The 22721-nt window shown below is 41.2% G+C and overlaps 2 protein-coding genes across 3 annotated transcripts; both read right to left on the bottom strand.

Moving 5' to 3' along the window:
- Positions 1-3100: 3100 nt before the first annotated feature.
- myorg (myogenesis regulating glycosidase (putative)) lies at positions 3101-11771 on the bottom strand. 2 transcript variants are annotated; one of them, XM_027003719.2, is made up of 4 exons: positions 11694-11771; positions 9423-9720; positions 7476-9127; positions 3101-7291 (listed from the first exon to the last, which is right to left on the bottom strand). In XM_027003719.2, the coding sequence occupies exons 2-4, from the start codon at positions 9683-9685 to the stop codon at positions 7224-7226; spliced, it is 1983 nt and encodes a 660-aa protein (XP_026859520.2). In that variant the 5' UTR covers positions 9686-9720; positions 11694-11771; the 3' UTR covers positions 3101-7223. The 2 variants fall into 2 exon arrangements, with proteins under 2 accessions (XP_026859520.2, XP_026859519.2); XM_027003718.2 differs by having other exon boundaries at positions 3101-9127.
- Positions 11772-13294: 1523 nt separating this feature from the next.
- On the bottom strand, positions 13295-22391 carry zgc:109965 (uncharacterized protein LOC619266 homolog). Its single transcript, XM_035527136.1, is given in 17 exon segments — positions 13295-16087; positions 16310-16445; positions 16523-16603; positions 16605-16681; positions 16918-16987; positions 16989-17036; positions 17151-17315; positions 17425-17478; positions 17480-17569; positions 18098-18178; positions 18488-18777; positions 19510-19587; positions 19679-19722; positions 19725-19775; positions 20991-21135; positions 21395-21655; positions 22161-22391. Coding segments are annotated over 17 exon segments (1959 nt in total). The 3' UTR covers positions 13295-16030.
- Positions 22392-22721: the final 330 nt, after the last annotated feature.

Genomic DNA, 22721 nt, shown 5'->3' with positions numbered 1-22721 from the left:
TGATTACTGACACTACGCACTTCATACTAACCATACTGAATTATGTTTTGAGATACTGTTCCATGCATGAAAAATGAAATAACAAGAGCATAGCCGTATGGTGGAAGTATCTTCAGTTGCCCCACCTTGGCCTGCGCCTAATTGCAGGTGTACTGATTAATCACATAAGAGCCCGTGCAGGTTGCAACTATGGGGCCAAAACATTCCCCCGAGAAGTATCCAGTAAAATCATATTTTACTAACAGATAATTCAGGTATTTCTATCAGATTGATATACTTTCCATGAAATCTGAAGTATATGTACCATCTCCAGAACTAAAACAGTATGGTGCAAAAAGATCAAGGGTTTATTTATTTATTTATTTATTTTTTATTGTTATATTGCGGTTTGGAAGAAACAGTGCTATTCAATAAAGAGGAGAGAATAAAAACAGATCTCTGACTCCTCTCATCTCACACTACCTCTTGTCTGGGTTTGTACCATGTTGTTCACAAACTCAGCTGCAATCAGCTTTAGGTTTCTGACACTGTAGTTTTTTTTGTTTGTTGTTGTTTTGTTTTTGTTTTTGTTTTGTTTTAATTTGGTGTTTAGTTCAGCACCACCACCATAACAACACACCTGCTCTCTGCACACCCCATGACTATGTTCTCAGTCAGAAGTGGTACTGTGGTGACTAATGCACTGTTTCACACAGCAAAGCCTGAGTGTATTCAACATGTCTGCAGTTAACACTGATGTCAGAATTCTGTTAATTATTATGTTTACTGTTACTGTTTATTATGTAATGTTTATAAGTCTGAATGTATATTACCATTATTATCATTATTATTATTATTATTATTATAATGCTTTATTGTTGACAATAGGTTTGAAGCCAGTGGAGCAGTTGGACAAGCCAACAGGGAACACTCAATCTGGTTCCATTTCTTCTCACACACTGCACTTATGACAAGTGGACTTCTGGAGCTCACTGCCCAGTGGCTCCTCGCAGGAAAAGCTAGCATGTTCCCGGGAGAGCAGAGACAGCCAGATACACACACCTGGGATGGGAGGGCGGCTGGAATGGCTTGATTCGCCCTGGCACACGTACAGAACAACTGGCACTGCTCTTCTGCAGATGGGCACACAGGTGGACATCCAGCAGCACAGGAGGGAGAGCAGGGCATCTCTGCCAGGCGTGTGTCCTCCTTGTTTCTCAGGGTATGCATTCTCTTTTTTTCCTCTGGAACACATCTGGGCTGAGAGCCATGTAGCCAGCACTGACAATGTGAAGCTGCGCTGCCCCCTAAAGGAACTTGGTGTGACTGCCGTGTAATACCAGATGATTGCTATTTCAGATGGTCAGTTCAAAGGAAACTTCCAAGATGCGAGTGGGCTGGTTGTCCACATCGCATCTTTGGATGCAAATCTGTTTAGCACAGATGAAAGAAAAGAGATGTGAGAATGTCACATGCTTTGTGCGCATCTATACAACAGGTCATGGCTCCTAATATCAGCTATACAGGGGCCAAATGTGAAATGTGAACAGCAGCATTTTAAGTGACCATGTGTCATAACAGACTTTCTGATGACCTAAACAATAAATGGTTTCAGCAACAGCATTTGATCACAAACACCACAGACTACAAAACCACAGCATATATCTGTATCTTTAAAAAAAAAAAAAAAAGTCTCCCCTAATTCAACTGCAATCTGTAGGCTTTCAATTCAAACATAATTAGAAAGCTGTCTGTTACTCAAGTCTTTCAATAATAAACAATATCATCGCAAACCAGCAAAGCTACAAATACCATTGATTTCTTGGGGACAGAATACAGACAGCTAATCGATGAATATATGTGTCTTCTGTGTGGGCTGTAGGTGCGGATCAATGGTAGGAGGAGGCGTCATTGACAGGCAAAGTAAACCTGCTCACAGGCACATTTAGTGACCTGCTTACCATGAAACATTTAAACCAAGCAACTTCGGCTCTGCTTGCTTCCTGATGCACCTGATAGGTGGATAACTATGCGTTGAGTCTTACAACGACTTACATCTCGGCACTGAACTCCCATCTACCTGACGTTACTAAAAGAACAATCGGAATGTCACCCATTAGATTGGGAGGCGTGTTTTGTAATTGCTGGACATTTTGCTCACAGGGCCAAGCTTGGTCTTTGCCCTGGTCCCCTCTAGGGGCATTGGTCTTTGCTGCTGCCCCTCCTCTGACCCAAACTGAACTAAATGATTTATTGATCCAGAGCAACCTCAATATAACCTGTAAATTACTTCAGCACTATGGCATTATCCAGCAATGATGAGCAGGGCCTCCAAAAAACCTTGAAGATACAGCTCTCAGGAGACTTAATTCAATGCTGGACCCAAAGGCTGATTCTAACTTTGATCAAGCTTAACCTGCTTTGCAATAATTACCATTCCTGTCAGGGGCCAAGCAAGATGGAAGGTTCAATGAATCCACGAACCCTTGAGTGACCACAGGCTGAAAGCCTTTTCTGAAGTTAGTGGAGAATTGCAGCCTAACCACTGGCCGTGCAAAACGATGCACAGCGAATAGTCGAGTGTAGCCAGTCCTGCAAGAGCAACTTTTTATTCTTTCTTCACGTCTGATATCTCTTTTTAGTCTTACTTCACTTCTAATATCCCTTTGCAAAATACAGTGCTTGCGAACACACAATTTTGAAACAATTTGCAAATCAAGTGTTGCATAATTGTAATTTAACATTTACAATATATTTTTTAGATATGTCTGCAGAAGATTTTCCAGTGTATTATTACCATAAAATGCATAATGCTTATGCTGCAGTCTAATAACTTGTAATTCACAACTGCCTCTATTTTTAGGCCAGAGAAATTATTTACTATGACTGTACTAAACTCCTGCAGTGTTGGGTCTTATGTGTGTGGTAGCAGGTGTAATTTGCTGCGGATGACATGTTTGGTCTATAAATAATTGTTACTAATTGTTGCAATTTATTGTAATTGTTCCAATTGTCATGGAGCATGGTTGTGTCTAATTTGTATATGTAAAGGAAAACAAGTTCTCAGTGACTTTGATTTCATCTAAACTGCATATTTAACTGACAGAATCACTACATGCAATCACTCATTAACTTTGTCCTTTAATGTCCACCGAGCAGAATCACAGAAGAGATCCTAAACACAAGAAATGCCTGGGAAACCAAATGGCAGCAAATAAAAGTACTTCCATCCTTCTAGAAACAGAAGTTCAAATATTATTCAAAGCAAAACAGCAACATAATTGGTGTGAACACATTTCGATCACACTGGAAGACACTGAGATGTCAGGATGCAAACATTACTTCGGTGAAGTTGAACTACAACAATAAAGGATCAGATTTAAATGACTAGCATTTCATTCTTGGATTTCATTCAGAGGTCAAACTGTTAACAGTATAAAAATAAGCTCATCACTGTACATCAGTTCAAGGAAATGACATTTTGTGAGACAATGACCATGGGATCAGCAGCATAGGTAAAGGGTTAGGGAGGGCAACTTTCTTATACCCTGATAATACAGGAGACAGATAGCATGAGAGACCAGAAAAGATACACACTGCCATCCAGTGGTGTTAGTGTTAGTGCAGGTGTCACAGTATATCATGCCTCTGAAACCTAAACTAAAACCATTGCACGAATGCATAACATGCTGAAAGTTATGTTTTTCTGAACCATGTGCTTCACTGTTATTAGATTACAGTGTATAGAGGAAAACGTCTTGCAGTGAAATCAATACCATTATGACAAAGTACCATCATCTCAAATATATTAAAATGTCTTTTAATGTCTTAAATACCATTCAGCTGCTAGTTCCTGTAGTTTTACATGTCCTGGAAACATGCAATACAAAAGAAGGATAAATGTTTTGGGCAGGAAGAATTCCAACAACACCTAAGGGCTGTGCGGCATCATTTCAAATCAGTGATTACATCTCAAAGAATGCAGTCAAATCCGGGTTAATTTATATACTGCCTTATCAAGGCAGCATGCCCTTCCATATGAATCCTATACAACAGCACAGTTTAAACCATTTCAAGGCTCATGCTTCACAGTTAAATGCCATGCTGACAAAATATCAAAAGTGTAATTAAAGAAAAAAAACAAGAATAAAACAAAAGAGAAAGAAAGCATAACTTCTACTGAATTGTGGTGTCTTTCTTCATATGAATCTGTTGAGGACATCTAACACACCAGAAACAAAAGCAAAGTTTCCAGTTCAACAAGTTTGTAGGAGGTTGTGTCTGGTTTAGTTCCAGTAACTTTCCTGTACATCAGCATTCTGCAATCTAACCATGTCAGTGTCAGGTCTCCAACCAGATAAGCATGGTACGCAGTCTGTAGGCGCTTTTCTAGGCTGGAGCGTCACGGATTTGCTTGGCAATGCATTTCAAGCATGGATTACGTTTGTGCACAATGAATCTGGGGGAACAGTGGTGATCGTGTACATTTGTATGGCCTATGCAAGTTATAAATATTAAAGAACAACCACACGCAACACAATGCTGATTGTGTGTGTGTGTGAGAGAGAGAGAGAGAGAGAGAGAGAGGAAAATGAAAATATTTCCTAAACTTGAGAATTAGTTGAACTACACTTGAAATGTGCCACAACAAATGTGACTGGTTTGGATTTAGATATGGCACTTTAACAGTAGCGCCAGACTTAAAGGTTCTGTGTGAGAAATGGACAACAAAGTGGCAATCCTAACACCCAACACTTGATTTACCTAAACTTTGGGGATGAGTATGCTGAGCCCTTAACTTAAAAATAAAATTAAAAATACTAATAAAATACCAGTAAAAATGTCACTTTCAAATAATTTGAGGCTCCAATTTCATTATTTATGCTGCAATCACATGGAAACAGTGAGCTACAATCCCACTTATAGTGGCTCATGGTAGAGAAAAAATTAGTGTGTTTTTTTTTCCCCCGTGAAATCCACGTAAATGTACCGAGAAACAAATGTTGATATTCTATTATACAACAAAGCAAATCCCACAATGTTTTTTTTTACAGTTGTATGGGACATGCTAAAAATAAGATGTGAGGTTACAGCTTAGCAAATCGCTGGAGGTGAGGTGACGTGACTGCTGGTGTGCTGGAAGTGCATACTGAAACATCAGCAAGGAGAACGGAGGACACAGATCAGTGTTGCCCAGCAAGGGTGCAACCTTAGTACTTAATGCTGGATCATCATTGCAAAACAACATTGCATCATTACAAACAAACAAACAAACAAAACCAACACATTCAAAAAACACATGTTTACATTCAACAATACAGAAAATAGTCACGTACAACATAATATAATATTACATAAACATGGCAGTGACTGAATAGGGTTACAGATTTGCTACATGCTAATGTTACATATTTGGCATCTGTTGACACCACCATGGCATAAGAAAAAGAAACAGCTGAATGAATAATGGACATTTCAAGTAGCAAAATTCCCAGCACTCAGGAAAGATTAACCCACCCTTATGGCTCATTGTCAGTGCGACTGGACACAGGCAAGGCAGCTTATACAAATTTCCTGACGAACACCAGTGAAGTCATTCAGGAAAATACATCTATTCTGTATGAATATTATTTCTTAAAGCAATGGTACTAGAGACAACCTATACTGAATACAATTTTGTTGCTTAGGATGCGTTGTAAGCAAACACGGAATACTGCTTTAATATGAAACAGAAAACAAACACATAACTGAGCCTAATTTTGTCCTTTTGTCTATTGACAACACAGTATTGTAATGCTTATTTAATTGAAATAGCCTGATATGCATACGTTTTTGGAAGATACATTAATGCATGAGTAACATATGCCCTAGATACGTACAAATGCTTATGACAATGTCATTTGCAGAGAGGACACATTATTTAGTTTTAAAACAAGTCAACTGAAATGTTTTAATTTGAGCTATTAATATTCACATTCAAGCTGAAATGTATTAAACACTTATTTAAAATGTTACTATTTAAAATGCCATCTATAGAAAAAAAAAAGTAACATGACCCAATTGACCCAAACCATCCAATTTCACATCCTACGTGTACCATGAAATGTGCATGCTAGCTAGCCTTGTTTTAGGTCTGGAAGCTTACAAATAGGTCATCTGGTATGTACATTTAAAAATGTAAGGCACATGGTTAGGTATGCGCTCAAGTTATTTGCAAATCTAACTGCTGTAACTGCTCACATATATGGCAAGAATAAACACAGAGGGATTATTACTTGCATTATTAAAGTTTTTGGCTAAATGATGACACACTAATCAGCCACAACATTAAAACCACTGACAAGTGAATAACATTAATTATCTTATTACACTAGCACCTGTCAAGGTGTCAGATATATTACACAGCAAGTGAACAATCAGCTTTTGAAGTTGATGTACTGGAAACATGAAAAATTGGCATCATAAGGATCTAAGAGACTTTAATAATGGCCAAATTGTGATGGCTAGATGACTGAATCAGAGAATCTACAAAATGGCATATCTTGTGTGGTGTTCCCGGTATTCAGTGGTCAGTATTTATCAAAAATGGTTCAAGGAATTGGTGAACCGACGACAGGGTCTTGGGATTCAAAGGTTCGCTTATGCACAGATGTTGAGAAGGGTAGCCCATCTAGTCTGACTGCTGAAACGTTAATGCTGGTTATATTAGAAAGGTATCAGAACACACAGTGCATTACAACTTACTATGTATGGGGCTGTGTAGCCACAGACCAGTTAGAGTGCCTATATTGACCCTGTTCACCACCGATAGCGCTTGCAATGGGCAAGTGAGCATCAGAACTGCACCATGGAGCAATGGAAGGTCTTAGCATTCACGTGGATATTACTTTGACACGTATCACCTACCTAAACATTGTTGCAGAACAAGTATACCCTTTCAAGGCAACAGTATTCCCTAATGACAGTGGCCTTTTTCAGCTAGCTAATGCAACACCTACAAAAATGGTTCAGGAATGGTTTGAAGAACATGATAAAGACTTCAAGGTGTTGACTTGGCTTACAAAGTCCCCAGATCGGGACGTACTGTAAAAAAAAACAAAAACTATTCTGAACCACTGTGCAACTTACAGGACTTAAATATGGGGTACACAATATTAGGCGCATGGTGTTAATGTCATGGCTGATCAGTGTATACGTTTAGTGTAAGGTGTGCTTCTATGCTACAGAAGCATTGTGTCTTGTTTTCATACAGATATTGTTAGAACACTCAGCCTCGCAGAGGTGTTGATGCAAAGCATATAATGCGTATTCCCTGGAAAAAAAAAAAAAAAAGTCATTGGTCCTGCAATGGCATCACTGCACCCAAAGAAAATATGCAATCTCATCAAGATCAACAGCATAATCAGTGAGATGCATTGGCTCTTTATTATCATAGCGCTCCCCCTTGTAGCTTCTCCAGTGGCCAGCTGGCAGATAAATATCTCTCTCCTGCTTACCTGGCTCCAACACTGGTGCCACCATCAGATCATCTCCTATCAGGAACTGTGAATCCACTCTATAGGCTGTCTCATCACTGGTGGCTATCCACCATAAAGGGCGGATGATAGGGTCTCCAGTGTTCAAGACTTCACCTGCCAACTCCAGAACTCTGGGTGCCACCAGCGTCTCGTGGAGGGCGGTGAAGCGCTGGGCGATGGAGACCACCTCGGCATCGTATTCCCAAGGTGGGATGGAAAACTGCATGGACGGCATGAAGGCGGAGAGCTCCAGCCAGCGGATGTAGAGCTCACGGTCCGGGAGCTTCCCATTGCCATACGTGCGGTTGGGATATGCGTTGCCCCCAATCATGTCAGGCAAGATGAACTGGTAGCCCAGGATGCTGATGGTGAGGACGGTGGGGATGATAGACTTGAGGCCGAGCTCATAGCCCCACACTGAGTCACGGTCTATAAGGCGAAAGAAGCAGGAGATATTCTGTGAGCCGTAGCCCGAGCGCAGTTCCGCTCGCTCATTGAAGGGCATAGCCATTTCCGTGTAGCGGCGGGTGAAGGTGCTGGGGTCTGGCAGGTGGACACGTGTCCGGAACTTCCAGGGCAAGTAGCTGGTCTCACCAGCATCCAACTTGAAGGAAGAAACACCATATTTGGAACGGAAGGCTCTCAGGTTAGAGGTGAACCAGTTCCGAGCCTCTGGATTGGTAAAGTCTAGGATGCCTCCAATGCCATTCCACCAGCGTACCAGTGCGGGGAGCTGGCCGGTAGGCTCCATCACAAACAGGCCCTTCTCAACACAGAAGCCAAAGTTATCAGAGTCATAATTAACAAATGGGTGTGTCCATAAAGACACCAGAAAGCCATCTGCCTTTAACTTTTGAAACATGCTAGAAGCGTTGGGAAATTTTTCTGGATCAAACACAAATTCCCCATATCCACTGGTGTAGCGGTCATCCAGCTCTATGTGACTGCAGTTGAAACCATGTTTGCGGATGTTTTGTGCATAAGTTAAAAGTTTCTCCTGGTTGATGTCTTTTTTGTGCAAAGCCCAGGTGGACCATATAGGATGGCGAAACATGGCTTCCAAAGGCACCTTGTTGGGTTTGGGAAAGTACCTGCGAACCATGACCTTGTGGATGGAAGTCACATCTGGCCCCACACATACGCGATAGCTAAGCTCAGCGTAAGGTGGCATCCCTGGCAGAGGCTTGTATGGACTGTCCTGATATCGCGCCTGGAAGTACAAGGTCTTCTCTGTATTGTTCCAGCCCAGGTGGAAGGGCACGGAGTCATTGATCTTGATGGCAGTTGCATTGGATGAGAGCCAGTAGCGCTCAAGGATGCCACCAAAGTCGTTGCGGTTGGAATAGACATCACTGGTGACAAAGGGCTTGGGTGCCTGCTGGCCCGAGATGGCAACAGGCCAATGCTGCACCGCAGTCTCAGCTCCGCCGTACCAATGTGAGCCGTTGTAGGACATGGCATGCTCCACGGGTCGGTCTGACTCCAGCTCCTCCCAGCGGACACGGTAGCACATCACTGTCTCTTTGGGCTTCACAGTCATGATGAAGAATTTCACCCTTCTGCCATCAGAGCGTGAGCAGTGAAGAATTACACCCTGCTTGGAACAGGAGTCCAAATCGAGCGTTCCAGACCTGAAATTCATCATTCACATCATCAGTTCCTTTCTTATATCCCCCCCTTTATTGTTTGCTTTTTGTTTATTCCAGATTTGTTGTATTTGTGCACTAACAATAAAGATATTCTATGCTATTGAGATATTTAGTGTTTCCAATCTCAAACATTTTCTATGCTACATAAAATGTTCTAGAATTTATAAAATGTGTTCATTTAAAAAACAATTCTTGAATAAATATGATTCTAAGTACAAGGCTTGCATTACAGGAAAGAGCATGCAATTTGTATGCATTTTGTACCATCATTACTAACCTAAAAGCCATCTTGAACACAATTCCCCCAGCTTGGTTTCGGATGAGGAAGCCATCCTTATTGAGATCCAGTAACTCGGTCTTCAACAGATCAGCCTTACGAAGAGAGGCAATATAGTAGCACCATGCTGTCACAGCAGCAATAACCAAGACTAAACCCAGAATCCCAGCGCCTACAAGTGGACGACTCTCCTTGTTTATCTTCTTAATAGGCACCCCATCTGTGATGGTGCCTCCTGCTCCCCCAGGTACTACTTGGTACATGCTGTTTTGGTCTCTTTCATTCACCAGTAAAGGGTCTGTTGAGCAAGAACTCTGATAAGTTAATGAGTAATGAGAGCACCTTCAACAGTAAGTAACAGAGGACTTTCCAGATTTCATTTAGTCCCTAGAGTGGTTAGTGGGCAGAGATATGTATGGTCTTCCACAGTCTTGTCTTTGTTTAAAAGAGCCTCTTTGCTTGTTGCACTGTTTTACAAAACTCATGAAAGAACACCCTGTGTCAAAGTTTAAATTGCTGTGTTCTGACTACTGCCCTGCATAAAGAGTTAGTTAATTCTCAACCGCACAGACACATGTCAAGTGGACCAACACTGCTTCACTAGGCCAAGGGGTTAGACAACTAAACTTGAATTTTTGTGAAATATCAAAAATGTGGTACATTGTTTCACTGTACAAGGAAATGTTCAATTCTCAGAAGAGGTCAGATTAGAAATTCAAGATTGTTCAAGATGAGACAGCTTGAACTGGAGAAATAATGTAAAGAACACATTTATAGATGTGTTTTCTTAAAGCAAATGAGTGATTGCTTTAACCTGGAAAAACATGGGTAATCAAAGCACAGCACAGGCTTTTAAAAAGCTAGGGTTAGTCTCCTAAACCCAGAGTCTGTTTCATTCTAGAAAAAAAACAAAACAAAGCAAAACAAATTCTTATAGGATAATATACAATAACTGTCCCATAGTGTTTAGGATGCTTTTATATAGTACAACAAAAATGTATACCACAAATAATAGAAAAATGTATATCAAACTCATTTATGTCTAAAAAAAACTAATTTACGTTTAAAAGTTTCTATGGAGTATGTGTACTACAATTTTGAATCTCTCTCTCTCTCTCTCTCATATATATATATATAATTAATACACACACACACACACACACACACACACGCGCACACACACACACACACACACACACGCGCGCACGCCAAAGGGCCTGGGGGCAAATACACATTATGCAGCTTTGGCCAAGTTCTTTCTATACGTCATATAATGCGTGAAGTCGAAACCACCAGTGCGCCTGTGGGTACGCAGCAAATACAACTCGACGAACTGCTCTTTCTACAAGACTATTGCTTTATACAAAAGGACAGGCCACTTAATAAAACGAATGGGGTTAATTACTAATGCAAAACACGAGTTTAAAAAACGCAGAGGAACTCTTTTTAACACCGTGTTTTAACAAGCAGCAAGCAACTGATCATTGTTGGATCGATAAAAAGCAATAAAAGCCCCCACGACTTCAGATGGAGTTTATTAGCCAGAGCTGAACACAGAAGTTGCAACGAGTTGTGATTCACGGCCTCTCGGATGTAACATTGCCTGGCTGTATCTGATGTATAGGGATCTGCTACGTTATATTTAAGTGCATGTTATAAAAAGTATTGTTTTAAAAAAAATGTATGCGGAGAGATTTTTTCCAATCTTTACCAGACCCGTCGAAGTGTTTTTAAACGTGTTATAAAGAGGCTCGGGGAAACATACCTGCATAGACTGAACTACTAAAATGGACCCGGAATACGGTTGAAGATTAACGCAATATTAATGCGCCAAAGAGGCGACCACGTTCCTGGAGATCTTACTGCAGTTGGGCTGCAGCCTAGTTCAGCACATTTACGGCACTCACGAAGATCACTTAGGTGTACCCTTCTGGATCTGGTAAAACGGCTTAAGAGTCTCGAACCATTTAGTCATTATCCCTTGGTATTTGAGTGTAGGTTACAGATTTGTATACACGAGTTAAAAATACATAGGTAAAGTACAGTAAATGCACTTGTAATAAAGTTAAATTTCTCTAAAATTTCAAGCTTGACTTGTGAGCTCGTTATTTACAAGTAGTCGGCAGAGACCGTTACTCCAAGGAAAGACAGAAAATAATGCAGTGCAGCGGTGGATGGGTGGTGTGTTTAAGTTCTCCGAACAAGTCGCTTGTAGTGAAATTGTTAAAAAAAATATTGTCCACACGACATGTAAATCCAAGGCTCACCTACCGTCTCTAGCGCTTCTAACTTCGTGAGTTGAGTTGAGCAGCGTCTACCGCGGCTCGAAAACAAGACAGGAGCTTGCGAGGATGGCATGAGGGTCATTCGAGCTTCAGGAAGCGCTCGACTTTGTGCGATGCTGGGAAATGTAGTTTCAAGTGGGAGCAACGTCTCGTTTTTCATATCAGATTGGATGATTGTTAGAAACACTTCCAAGCTTTGTATAAGTAATTAAAAAAAAAGGATAAAATCGGATGATGGTTGTTAAACAAAACACTCATGGTCCTTCATCGTTTTTTGTTTTTTTTTATTATTTCAACTCGACTGTAATAATAGGCTACTTTATGCAATTTACAAGTTAATCTCTTGCTTATAGTTGGTTATGGAAAACATGATAAACGAGATTATATTATTAGGGAAATAAAAATACCTAGACCAACAAAAGCCCAAAACTGAATGGGATTAGCAGAGGCACTGTGATGTGAACTCAGGGTGGATGATGTAGTAGTCATCACATGGAAACAGCTGTAGCCAACACTGCAGAACAAGAAACCACTTGTCTAATGTCTCTGAGGACTTAGGCACAGTCCTCCCGTACCCCCAGGTGGTCAGCATAGTTCTTCTATTCCAGTTCCTAATATATCCCAGCCAAGGTATTAGGAATACTGAATACCCAAAACAGGTATGCTGGGTACTGGAATAGAGGAAACATGTCATCTGTCTGGTGGGAGATACAGTGCATTAGAACTCTAACATGTTCATGTTCAAACAAAACACCACGTTTACAAACAACAAATCATATGTCCTAAAAACAGAAGAACACCGCAAAGTAAGTATGCTGTTATGCTGGTGACATAGTAATCAAACAGAAATGTCAGCATGATTGGGAGACTGCACCTTGACTTGGGGGTTGATAGTGAGCACTGCCTGGTAATCTGGTTTTTAAAAGGCCTTAAAGTAGAAGTGATGTCCTTGTGTTTGCCGAGTGGAGATCCAAGAGGGTCTTTAGAACTATGTGATGATTTAATTATAGGGAAGATGAAAAAGGGGTTATATTAATAAATTGTTTCAGATATTAGCTCTGTCTTTTGGTGAAAGGTTCATTAAAATGTATATAATAACTGCTCATAATGCCAGAACCTGGCTGCTATTTATTTACATGATAATCATCTTAAAAGTTGTTAATCATCTTAAAATCTGTTACAAAAATAAACACAAAACCTTTTCATTTAAATATCATTAGTCAAAATAACAACAACACAGAATTAGAAAGAAGCATACTACAACAATCATTCAAAATGTGTACATCAGCTGGAGGCACAGTCAGGCAATATGCAGTAGTTCACCTTTGCATGGTCTTGGCTAAGCCCCGAGACTGCTGGAATTTGATGTTATCGGTCAGCTGCAGTTCAGGAAACCAGACAACAGGGGGCACTGTGCCCACCGCAACTGAAGACACTACTCTAATGTTTGAGTGACAAGAACTGCGATGGTTTCAGCACAGGCTGTGTTTGTGAAACACTGCCATTTAGAGAAGGATGGAGGAGAGACTCACAGTTATAATTGGGCCTATAAAATTTATAAGTTGTGCACAACTGGAATAAAGAAAAATTGGGGCACAGAGTTTTGGGAATTTGACTTCTTCATGTATCAGTACTCTCATAAGTACTATCTGTACTGACATAAGTACTGACTTGACTGTATAAATGTAAAATATCCACTTATCACATACTGAACAATTTTGTGGTGTAAAAGCAGGACTGAAATTCATTTCATATTCACACATCCATTCGAGGTGTAATCGTCTGAAGCATCGGCTTGTATCCATGACCTGTCTGCAGTTTCCTTGGCAACAGAAAGTCCTGGATGACAAAGGGGAAAAGGAAACAAGAAGAAACCTTCTCTTATCCAAGTTAACAGCCCCAAACACTGACCCAGGCGGGCTTCAGTTCTTTTGCCTTCACAGTGAAAGGTTTAAGTATGAAGGAAGACCCTGATCCCAAACCAGTGGGTAATTGGAGCCTGTCAAGGTAAGCAGGATGCAGCCTGGTGTGAAGCACCATGTGGTGTTTGTACTAAACCTCCAAAAGCTGGTGAATAATCAATGAGCATTCAATCCAAGTGACTTTCTTGAATGAATGAAAGAATATTTTTGTTAACAGTTAGAGTAGAGCTGGTATAATATTAATCATGGTCTACATATACCCTTTGCATTCAGGTGAGTAAATGTCACACAAAAAACCCTAAGTAGACTAGTCACTGTGAAAACAGAGGTTCTTTCACTTCTCCATGTGCCAAGGAAGTAAATGGACATAATACTTAACAGAAGTGGCTTCAGACCCAGTTTTGTCACTACTAAAGGACTGGGGGTAATGTATGAGGAGAAAGTACAAACCGCAAAGATAAAGATGTAACATCCTCTACTAATGTTCTTTCTCATATTGAATTACAAAATTACATGCAGTTGTTCTGTCATATGAGAGAGGCACTAAAATAAACATAAACCAAAATGTACATAAGATGCTACCTGAACACTGAACATTCTGTAATCAGAGAAGTTGCAGTGTAGTTTTAATCCATGTTAAACCGATTGGGGGCGGAGGGTACCATTCATATGTTAACATGATCTTCTATTGTATCTTTATAAAATATTTTACACACCAGGCACTCCACAATCTAATACCTAGGTAAACAAACATAATTCAAAGCCATAAAGATCTGCAGTTAATAATATTTAGGCTGTGGTCCTTACCGGCCGTGGGTGGGAGTTGTTCCTGCAGCGGGTGGAGGATGGTCTGGGCTCGCTGGGTTTGGTATTGGCTAAGTAGCTGAATTCCTGTTTGTAAGTGCTGAGCTGCAGCTGATGACCCATCTCCCACGGCCCTGGTACTGAGAAAGAGGCTCTGCCCTACTGCACCGTGCAGACACCGTACCCGAGCGACCTCATTACAACCTTCCCCCCCATTCCCACTGGCATACGTTGCCCATCTCCACCACGTGCTTCCGATCTCATTGTGATTAGTGTAGTCTGTCCCCTCCTTGCCATTCTTTCCCTCTCTCTTTCTCTCTCTCTGCCCCAATCTGTCTCTTCATCTCTCCTCTGACAATAGCCGCTCAGCTCAGATACGCTTTCTCATTTATCCATCATTCGCCCCTTTAACACCAGTGTCCCGTTTGTCACCGGCTTGTCTCAGTTGTCCCTTGCACGCTGACGTGATTTATAGCGGGACAGAAAGATAAGACAGCGTCTCATAGCTCTTAAGTGTTACACACCTCCTGTTCCTCTAATCACATCAGAGATCAAATTACCCAGCGAAACACATCATAAGTAATCATTCAGGTGGGGATTCGGGCACTGCACCATGTTCCGGATTACACGCTTCAGTAAGCAGGGAATAGAGGATCTAGGAGTTTGGCACTTGTATGGCCACTTATCCTTCAGCAGGTTCTAGGCTCCCTTGGCTCGAGCCCCTGGAGGCCAGAGAGCCATGGGTCCTCTGTGCCACTGCTCATCAATAATTCAAGGCTTGAGCGTGAGAGGTAGGTTCACTTCCAGCCCTCCTGGGTCCTGCGCAGTCTGCCTGGATAAGCTTCTCTCTGCAATGTTAAACAGATCAGCGGTACTGCAAGATCATCTGCAAATTTGTCCAAAGTGTTTTATCTATTTTTTGAGTAGTGTTTTTTTTCAATTAGATGGTGCATTTAGCATGTGCTCCCAGCAGAGCACTATTTAGTCCCTTTTCATGAAAACTGACAGCTATTTTACCTCTGTAAACCAATCCACGATGTAACACCTACTTTGAATTAATGGCTTTAAATGCATGACTGTTTGTTCCCACACACATTATTTAAGTAAATTTCTCTTTTACACTACAAAACCGGCTCTGGGTTGTGTGGCCGAGTCCACACCGTAAAAATGTTAACTAGGGTATCATGTTTCCCTTTACTTAACCTCTTCCTAAACACTATAGAAATCAACACTATAATCCACTATAGTAGAATACTATAACCGATCTACTATGCATATATTATGTAAATCGGTCATATTATTTTACAAAGATGTTAATTCACAAAGCTGTCAGTTCACAAAGACTCACAAAGACACTTGTGGGTTGGTACAGAAGTAAGACACAGAATTAGCTACTACCAATATCCTTAATTATAATTAATTATAATTTAATTATAATTTAATTATGCAATTACAAGTACATAAAAAGGGAAGAAAAAAGTTAGAAAGAAACAAAGCGAGGTTTTGCACGACCAAACTTTATGAACCGGTTCAAACTATGCCCTGTATCTCCAGAGGCTTTTTCCCCACACCAGGCTTGGTCCCTGTTTAACGGGCCTCACTGCTGTTTGCTCTGCACTGTGGCCTTGAGTCTTCCACAGAGCCTGCCAAAGTTCTACAGAGAAAAGAAAAGCCTACTAAGCAAACAGTAAAGCCTACTACATTTCACACACCAAGGTAATTCTAGGTACTTAAACACGAATAAATGCACACAGAGCATAAAAGTATAAATAGGCTAAATACATAATAGATAAGAAAGAGAAAAAAGGATTGCCACCCCAAAACTATGATCTTCTGACAAGGAGTGTGATCCAACTGAAAGAACCAAGGAACGAACCTGGATTGCATAGTACACTACTCCTAAGTAACCTGTAATCCACCTACCCAGGAAGAGATCAAAGGCAGCAGGCTTCAGCCTAATGAAAATCATTACATTAGGTTTCATTTGATCGGAGAATGTAATTTCAGGATTCCTAGAAAAAGACTAAACTCCATTAATTTTGTTAGTTTCTCTTTGTGTGTGTATGTACGCATGTGCGTGTGTGAATACCTGTAGTCCTGATAGAAGGTGTGTCTGCAGACCTGCTGAAGGTAGAGTTTGAACTCCTGCTCCGGGGTGCTGATGAGAAAGCTTGTCCAGCAGCTGTGTAGCTCATGGGACAGATGTCAACATGGCCATCAGTACACACAAGCAGCTGTCTTGGACATCCTATCAAACACAGACACATACAGTAAGACAGAGCAACACATCACACTGCTCTGCTGTGCAATTACAGAAACCAGTATATAGGACCCATGTCAAACTACACCTCAAGACTGGGATGTCCTTAGGAGAGCCATAGACCACAAAAGAAACAGAGAAATGTTAGACACCAGTTAAAGGTGTCGCAGGGTGTGTGGCATAGATATGTATCTTCATAAATCTTTTCAGAAATTGTACATTACTGAGACGATATTACCATAATGATCTTGACTCACCTTGTCTGATAGATTGTACATATAGCATTCCAAAGACTGCCACAATGACTGTGTTCCACTTGAGTTTTCTGGTGTCCACTTGTGACCTACTTGCTCATGAAGCAGCCCAACAACATCAGAGATTGAACAGGTGAAATACATTAAATGCCTTGAACCTACCACTCTGTCTCAGATGGGCTGAACTCATGGTTGCCACTCACATGGTATCGAGGATGGAGCTATTGCACTCTGATCGGGGGTTCTCCAGGTGAGACAGAGTGAATCCTGGGATGTGTTCCATGCCATAGTGCTCGTGCTCCCATGCAGGTTGATCTTTTTGTGCACGGTGCCACAACCTCACCCAGGGAAACCTGGAGGACAACACCTACAGTGATGAAGTGCATGTATACTGAGGTCCATGAAGTGACCTGAGCAGCTAACTCGGGAGATGCAGAAGAAGACTGCAATTGTATGTGGATCATCTTGTGTAATATTCATTCCAACTGCTGGATGAAGCCACACTGAGGGGTTCCTGGATTGGGGGGAGCACACGTTGAGGAAAAGTTCATGCGCAGAGCCACGAGAGTCCATACACCAAACAAACGCAAAATTGTTATGCAAGAGACTGGATTCTGCATGAGGACACATACCAGCAGTAACACAAACACATGCAGAACCGCTGGTGGTTTTGTTTAGCTGGGTAGTTTTTGGCTTCACAGGGAAGGATGTTGTTTAGAAAGAGATAGGTTGTAAAGACTTGTTAAGATTTTCTTATCATGAGCTACTAAGCCAAATGTGCTATCTCCAACTGTGCTTTAAACAGCTACAAACAGAACACATCACCAAAACCCTACAGCAATCAGGACAACAGAAAACCATTCCAACAGAAACTTCAATTGGGAAATGGAGGATGCAATTTCTTTTTGTGTACATATGTGATTATCTTTCAGAGTGAAGATGACTGAAAGACATCCAGAGCTAAGTCCAGACAGTGGGGCAGTTCAACAAACTGCTAGGCCTTGTATTTGAGTCTAAGACAGGGGTGGGTGCATGTCTAGAAAAGCAAGCCATGATGCCTGTTTTATTTAGGTCAATACAAAAATAACCTATGAACCCCCATGGTGGTAGATTCTGTTGTTTTGGTGAATAACTGGGTCACAGTAGATTTCTAACCTGCATGGTGCATTGGCATTTGGTGCCAAGGAAATGATATTTTCCACCACCAGAAAAGGAGAAAAGGAGGTAATACCTACAGACAATACAACCATAAACCTAGTTTAGAAATAAATAAATTAACAAAATATCATGGGATGATTTTCATGTGTAAAAATCAGTAGCATCAGGACTTGATCAACCATCTTATTGATTTCAAAATATATAAGTTTTGACCCCATAGAAGCCCTATTGCCACATTTGTTTGCATGCATACAATGGGTCATCCTTTTCCACAGCTTGTAGTAGTGCTTTGAAAACAAATCATTGCACGCAACTGTCCCTGCCGTTGTGTTGCCTTCTCGTCCTCCTTAATCCTGACCTTGTAATGAACTGGGTAACTCACAGAGTCTTGCTGCGAGGGTTGCTGTAGAGTGGAAGAAAGAGGCGTGTCAGCTCCAGCAGAATACCACTCCTGTTCGAGCCACCGCTGGTCATGTTTAGCCTGTGCTGTGTTGAACTTTTTTTTTTTAACCAGCTGATTGAGCTGCAGTTTAGAAAAGGCCAATGAATTAACTCACCAGTATAAAAGATTAATTGGATGATGCAATTTGATAAGCTGGGAAGCACTGAAGGATACAGACAATAAGCTAAACCCATCAAGAGCACAGGATAAAAGTCCACACCACCAAGCCTCTTGCAAGGTCACTGATACATGTGAGTATTTAACATGATAGCACTCTGATAGTGAAAACAGAAATTGTGCAAGAAACTGGAAGCAACCGGGTTTGGTTGGTGAGTCTGTAGAGTAGATAAGTTGTAAATTTACCAACTTTCACAATTCAGAATGAAAGAAAAAAAGATCTGACAGTTTCCATATAAGCAGAGCACGGTCAATACCATTGGCGATTTTATGGTGCAATGAATTATCTTAATTTCATCATAAACCTGGAGATTTCGTATTGCAGATAATGTTAGTGGTTCAAAACATTCATCTAAGTACATGAAGCTCAAGTAAAAATATTTAGCTGTTAAATGGATGATGTGCCATGTTTTCAAGATTATTACAGCATCATTACAGCTACATTAATCAGTGAGGAGAGGAATGCTGAACAGAAAATGAATCTCAGCAAGTGATATAAACATATGTACTCTTTCTTCTGTGTGTGTGTGTGTGTGTGTGTGTGTGTGTGTATAGTTGTAAAGGTCAGCTTGCACACAGGAGTAAATTTAGCTCTTGGCCAAAATCATCACATGATTTCCATAATAGTTTGTGATCAAGGGCAACTAAAAACTTTGAGAGCACATTTAGAGCACATTGAGAGCACAAATACATACATATATATAAAAAAAACCCAGATTCGTCTAGAACTAGGTAAACCATGTATAACTGTGTATGTGTGTGTTTTATCAATGAGTAGGACCTGCTGGAGCTACAACAAATGAGTCTCAGTGGGCAGCGATTACAATTGTGGGTGGGTCATCTCCAGCTCCAGAAAGAGCACCCTTTGAACAAAGCAATCAATCAATGTGACTGGCAGGCTCACTTACAGGTCACACATTGATATTTGGAATGAAGGCAGGCTGTCAAACTCACCTCTAATATAATGATGGAATTGTCTGTAATGGCCTTGATGGGGAGCTGCTGCTCACCAGTGTGTGGAAGGTAGTGACTGTGACCATACTGCTGAGAACTGCACCATGAAAAAAACAAAACAAGCGAGCTTTGCACTAGTGTCCCCAGAGCATGCAGGACAGACCTAAATGCCCTACACAGGAATATATCTGTAAAATGACATACACCAAGATACATTGAATGGACACTTTATGAGAGACACCCATCTTGTAACGCAACAGCATTCCATCGTGGCATAGATTATAAATTGCTCTTTAGGAATCTTGGCCCATGCAAATAGGATCACTTCTCGCAGCTGCTGCACATAAGATGGAGCTACTGACATGCTCTGAGCAGCCTGTTCTACCTCATCCCTGAAATGCTCTATAGGATTAGGATCTGGGGGCTAGGACAGCCAGGGAAGCAAGGAAAACTCACTGTCATCTTCCTGGAACCAAACCATGGCTAAATGACCCTTGTAGCATGGTGCATTGTCCTGCTCAATGTGTCCTTCTGCCACAGGGTAAATGGCTGCCATGAAGGGAATGAACTTGGTTGGCCACAATGCTTAGGTAAACCCTGCTGTCCAAACACCCATCCACAGATATCAGAGGACCCAGGGACACCATTACTCCACCTCCACAAGCCTAAACTGTTCACACCTAATAGAAAAGGCTCATCAATGGCTGGTTGCGCCAAATTCTGAACCTTATCAGCATGGTGCAACAAAAAATTTGGATTCATCTGACCAGGTGCTAAGGGATCCACTTTTTGCACTCATTTGCCCCACTGGAGTCTGCCTTTCTGTTTTTGTTATACAGCGATGGCATTCAAGCTGGTTGTCTACTGTTATCACCCATCCGTGCTAAGGAGCAATGAGTTGTGCATCAGCCACGTTAGTTGTGTTGCAGTTTGATTGACTGCGCACCATCTGTTCATCAGAACAACTCTCGGGATCCCCTTCTGACCACTTTGAGTGACCCTTTTGCTGGATGTTTTTCCTTGATCACACCATTGCAAGAGAAACCTCACAAGGTTGGCAGTTTTTGAAATGCTGGCACCAGCTATTAAGACACTGACAACCATGCCTTGTTCAAAGTCACTCAGATTACTCAATTTTCCTATTCCAGTGTGGATTCCCATTGAAGCTGATCGATGGACAACTTGATTTTATGCTCACCTGAATTTATGCTGCACTGCAGGGTCACGCAGGGTCATGCAAGGAAGCTTCAATGGTGAAAAGGCAGGTGTCTCTAATAAAGGGGCCATTCAGTGTATGTCTGCCCTCTCTCACCTCTGACCAGTACAGAGGCAGAGTTGGTGACTGCAGCCAGCTTCACCACTACATACATACAGAGAAGCTACTCATCCTCGGGGACCATATACACGGGCGTGATGGTCTCCTTATGCAGGGACTCAGACTCACTCTTCAGGAAACTCTGGAGATGAAAGGTCACATGAATTTTATATCAAAAGCTCAGGCAGAGATATATCCCTTATTATTTAAGCAAACTATTTTTTAGTGAATTTTTATGATGCTGCGTCTGTACCCGAGGGGCTATTTGCTTCCTCCTTATTAGTAAACAAAACACACCTTAATCTTAAATCAGACCGGGACTGAAGTGTAAAACAGTGAGTCTAATGGATAAAAAATGCTTGAGGAAAATATGAAATCAGTGAAGCGGTAACTGCCACCACCTGCACGACAACTTCAGGCATAATGGAGATGTTTCTGGGGACCAAGATGAGCACAGTGTTGACGTTCTCCCACTTGGCCTGTAGGTAGCGCTCTACTGTAAAGTCAAGCAGCTTTATGAACACATAGGGACCATCCAATGAATGGGTCTCAGCAACAGCGTTGGCACCACGGCAACCAGGAGATATGACATCGCAACCTTTTTGCAATGCTGTCATTATTGTCAATGAGTGATAGCTGAACACTGGAACCAGGACTGCAAATCAGCTCTGCATTTCCCACCTAAATGTGACCGTTCCACACTCTTTCACATGCTGTCAGTAAATCCCGAAATGTGAATACAAAATATCACTGTTTTATCTTGACATTTATGTCAAATTATCATTATCATTTATCTGACAATGTAGGACATGTAGCTGGAGTATTAATGAAAAAATCTAGTTCTCTCGGCATTGCCAAAACTGCCTAAAACTGCTTTTCTGGCTCATTTTCCTGAATCCTGAGATCTAGTTGCATAAGCAACTTCTTGGAAATCAATCACTTAAACTGGAGTTTGCCATAAAACTAAAACTTTAAACATTTTATAGCAATGTTTACCTGCATTAGAAGCCTAATGGGATGTGTGTCTAGCTGGCTATTGTAGTGAATTCATAAATGAAGCCTCAGCCATTAAAACAATACTCAAGACTGAATTAATTCAATGTTTTGAGGAAATTAATAAGATGGAATAAAAAGACCTAGAAATAAGCGCTATGACATTCATGCTACGCTGTGGCCGCGTATGCTGTGGAGGCCGTGAAGTTTCTCCTGTTGCGGGCGGTAATGCTGCATGCGGTAGGCTGTGAACTCATGCGAGGATGCAGCATCTGGGCCCCAAGCAGCAGCAGGGAAGCCACACTGGAGCCTCGCTGGCACTATCACACCCAACCTCCCCTCCCTTACGCTGCGAAGCTGCAGGCGTCTAATTGTATCCACTAAATTACAGTGAAAGCACGGCATACTATATATGTCATACAGGCGAGTGTAAAACACTATATTTTTTTGGACAAGTTTTGCCCTTTACGGCAACATGTCAACAGCTGATAAATCTCTATGGATTTCTGAATGTCAAGGAATAGCTGTTGAATCTAAATGGCCATGATAAAGAATTACATCCAGACTCACCACCAGCAACAACTATGCTGCAAAATTGCTGTCATATAAAAGAACTGCACCTAAAATTGCATTATTGCTCCATTTAAAACCCTAAAAAGACCTTTCTGTTAAATCTGAAATCTCACCTTAAGTAATATCTGAATGTTATCTTCAGCAAGGACCCGATGTAGCATA

Source organism: Electrophorus electricus, chromosome 6 (assembly GCF_013358815.1).
Source record: "Electrophorus electricus isolate fEleEle1 chromosome 6, fEleEle1.pri, whole genome shotgun sequence".
In the NCBI taxonomy this organism is placed as follows: domain Eukaryota; kingdom Metazoa; phylum Chordata; class Actinopteri; order Gymnotiformes; family Gymnotidae; genus Electrophorus; species Electrophorus electricus.
The sequence above is the reverse complement of the archived record's forward strand: the minus strand, read 5'-3'. Positions and strand labels throughout refer to the sequence as shown.

Bases quoted from the DNA above. Each gene is read 5' to 3' on its own strand.
- myorg (XM_027003718.2), bottom strand. From the start codon at position 9,685: ATGTACCAAGTAGTACCTGGGGGAGCAGGAGGCACCATCACAGATGGG. The intron at 9,128-9,422 runs GTTAGTAATGAT...GATGAATTTCAG, and splicing joins GTGTTCAAGATGGCTTTTAG to GTCTGGAACGCTCGATTTGG.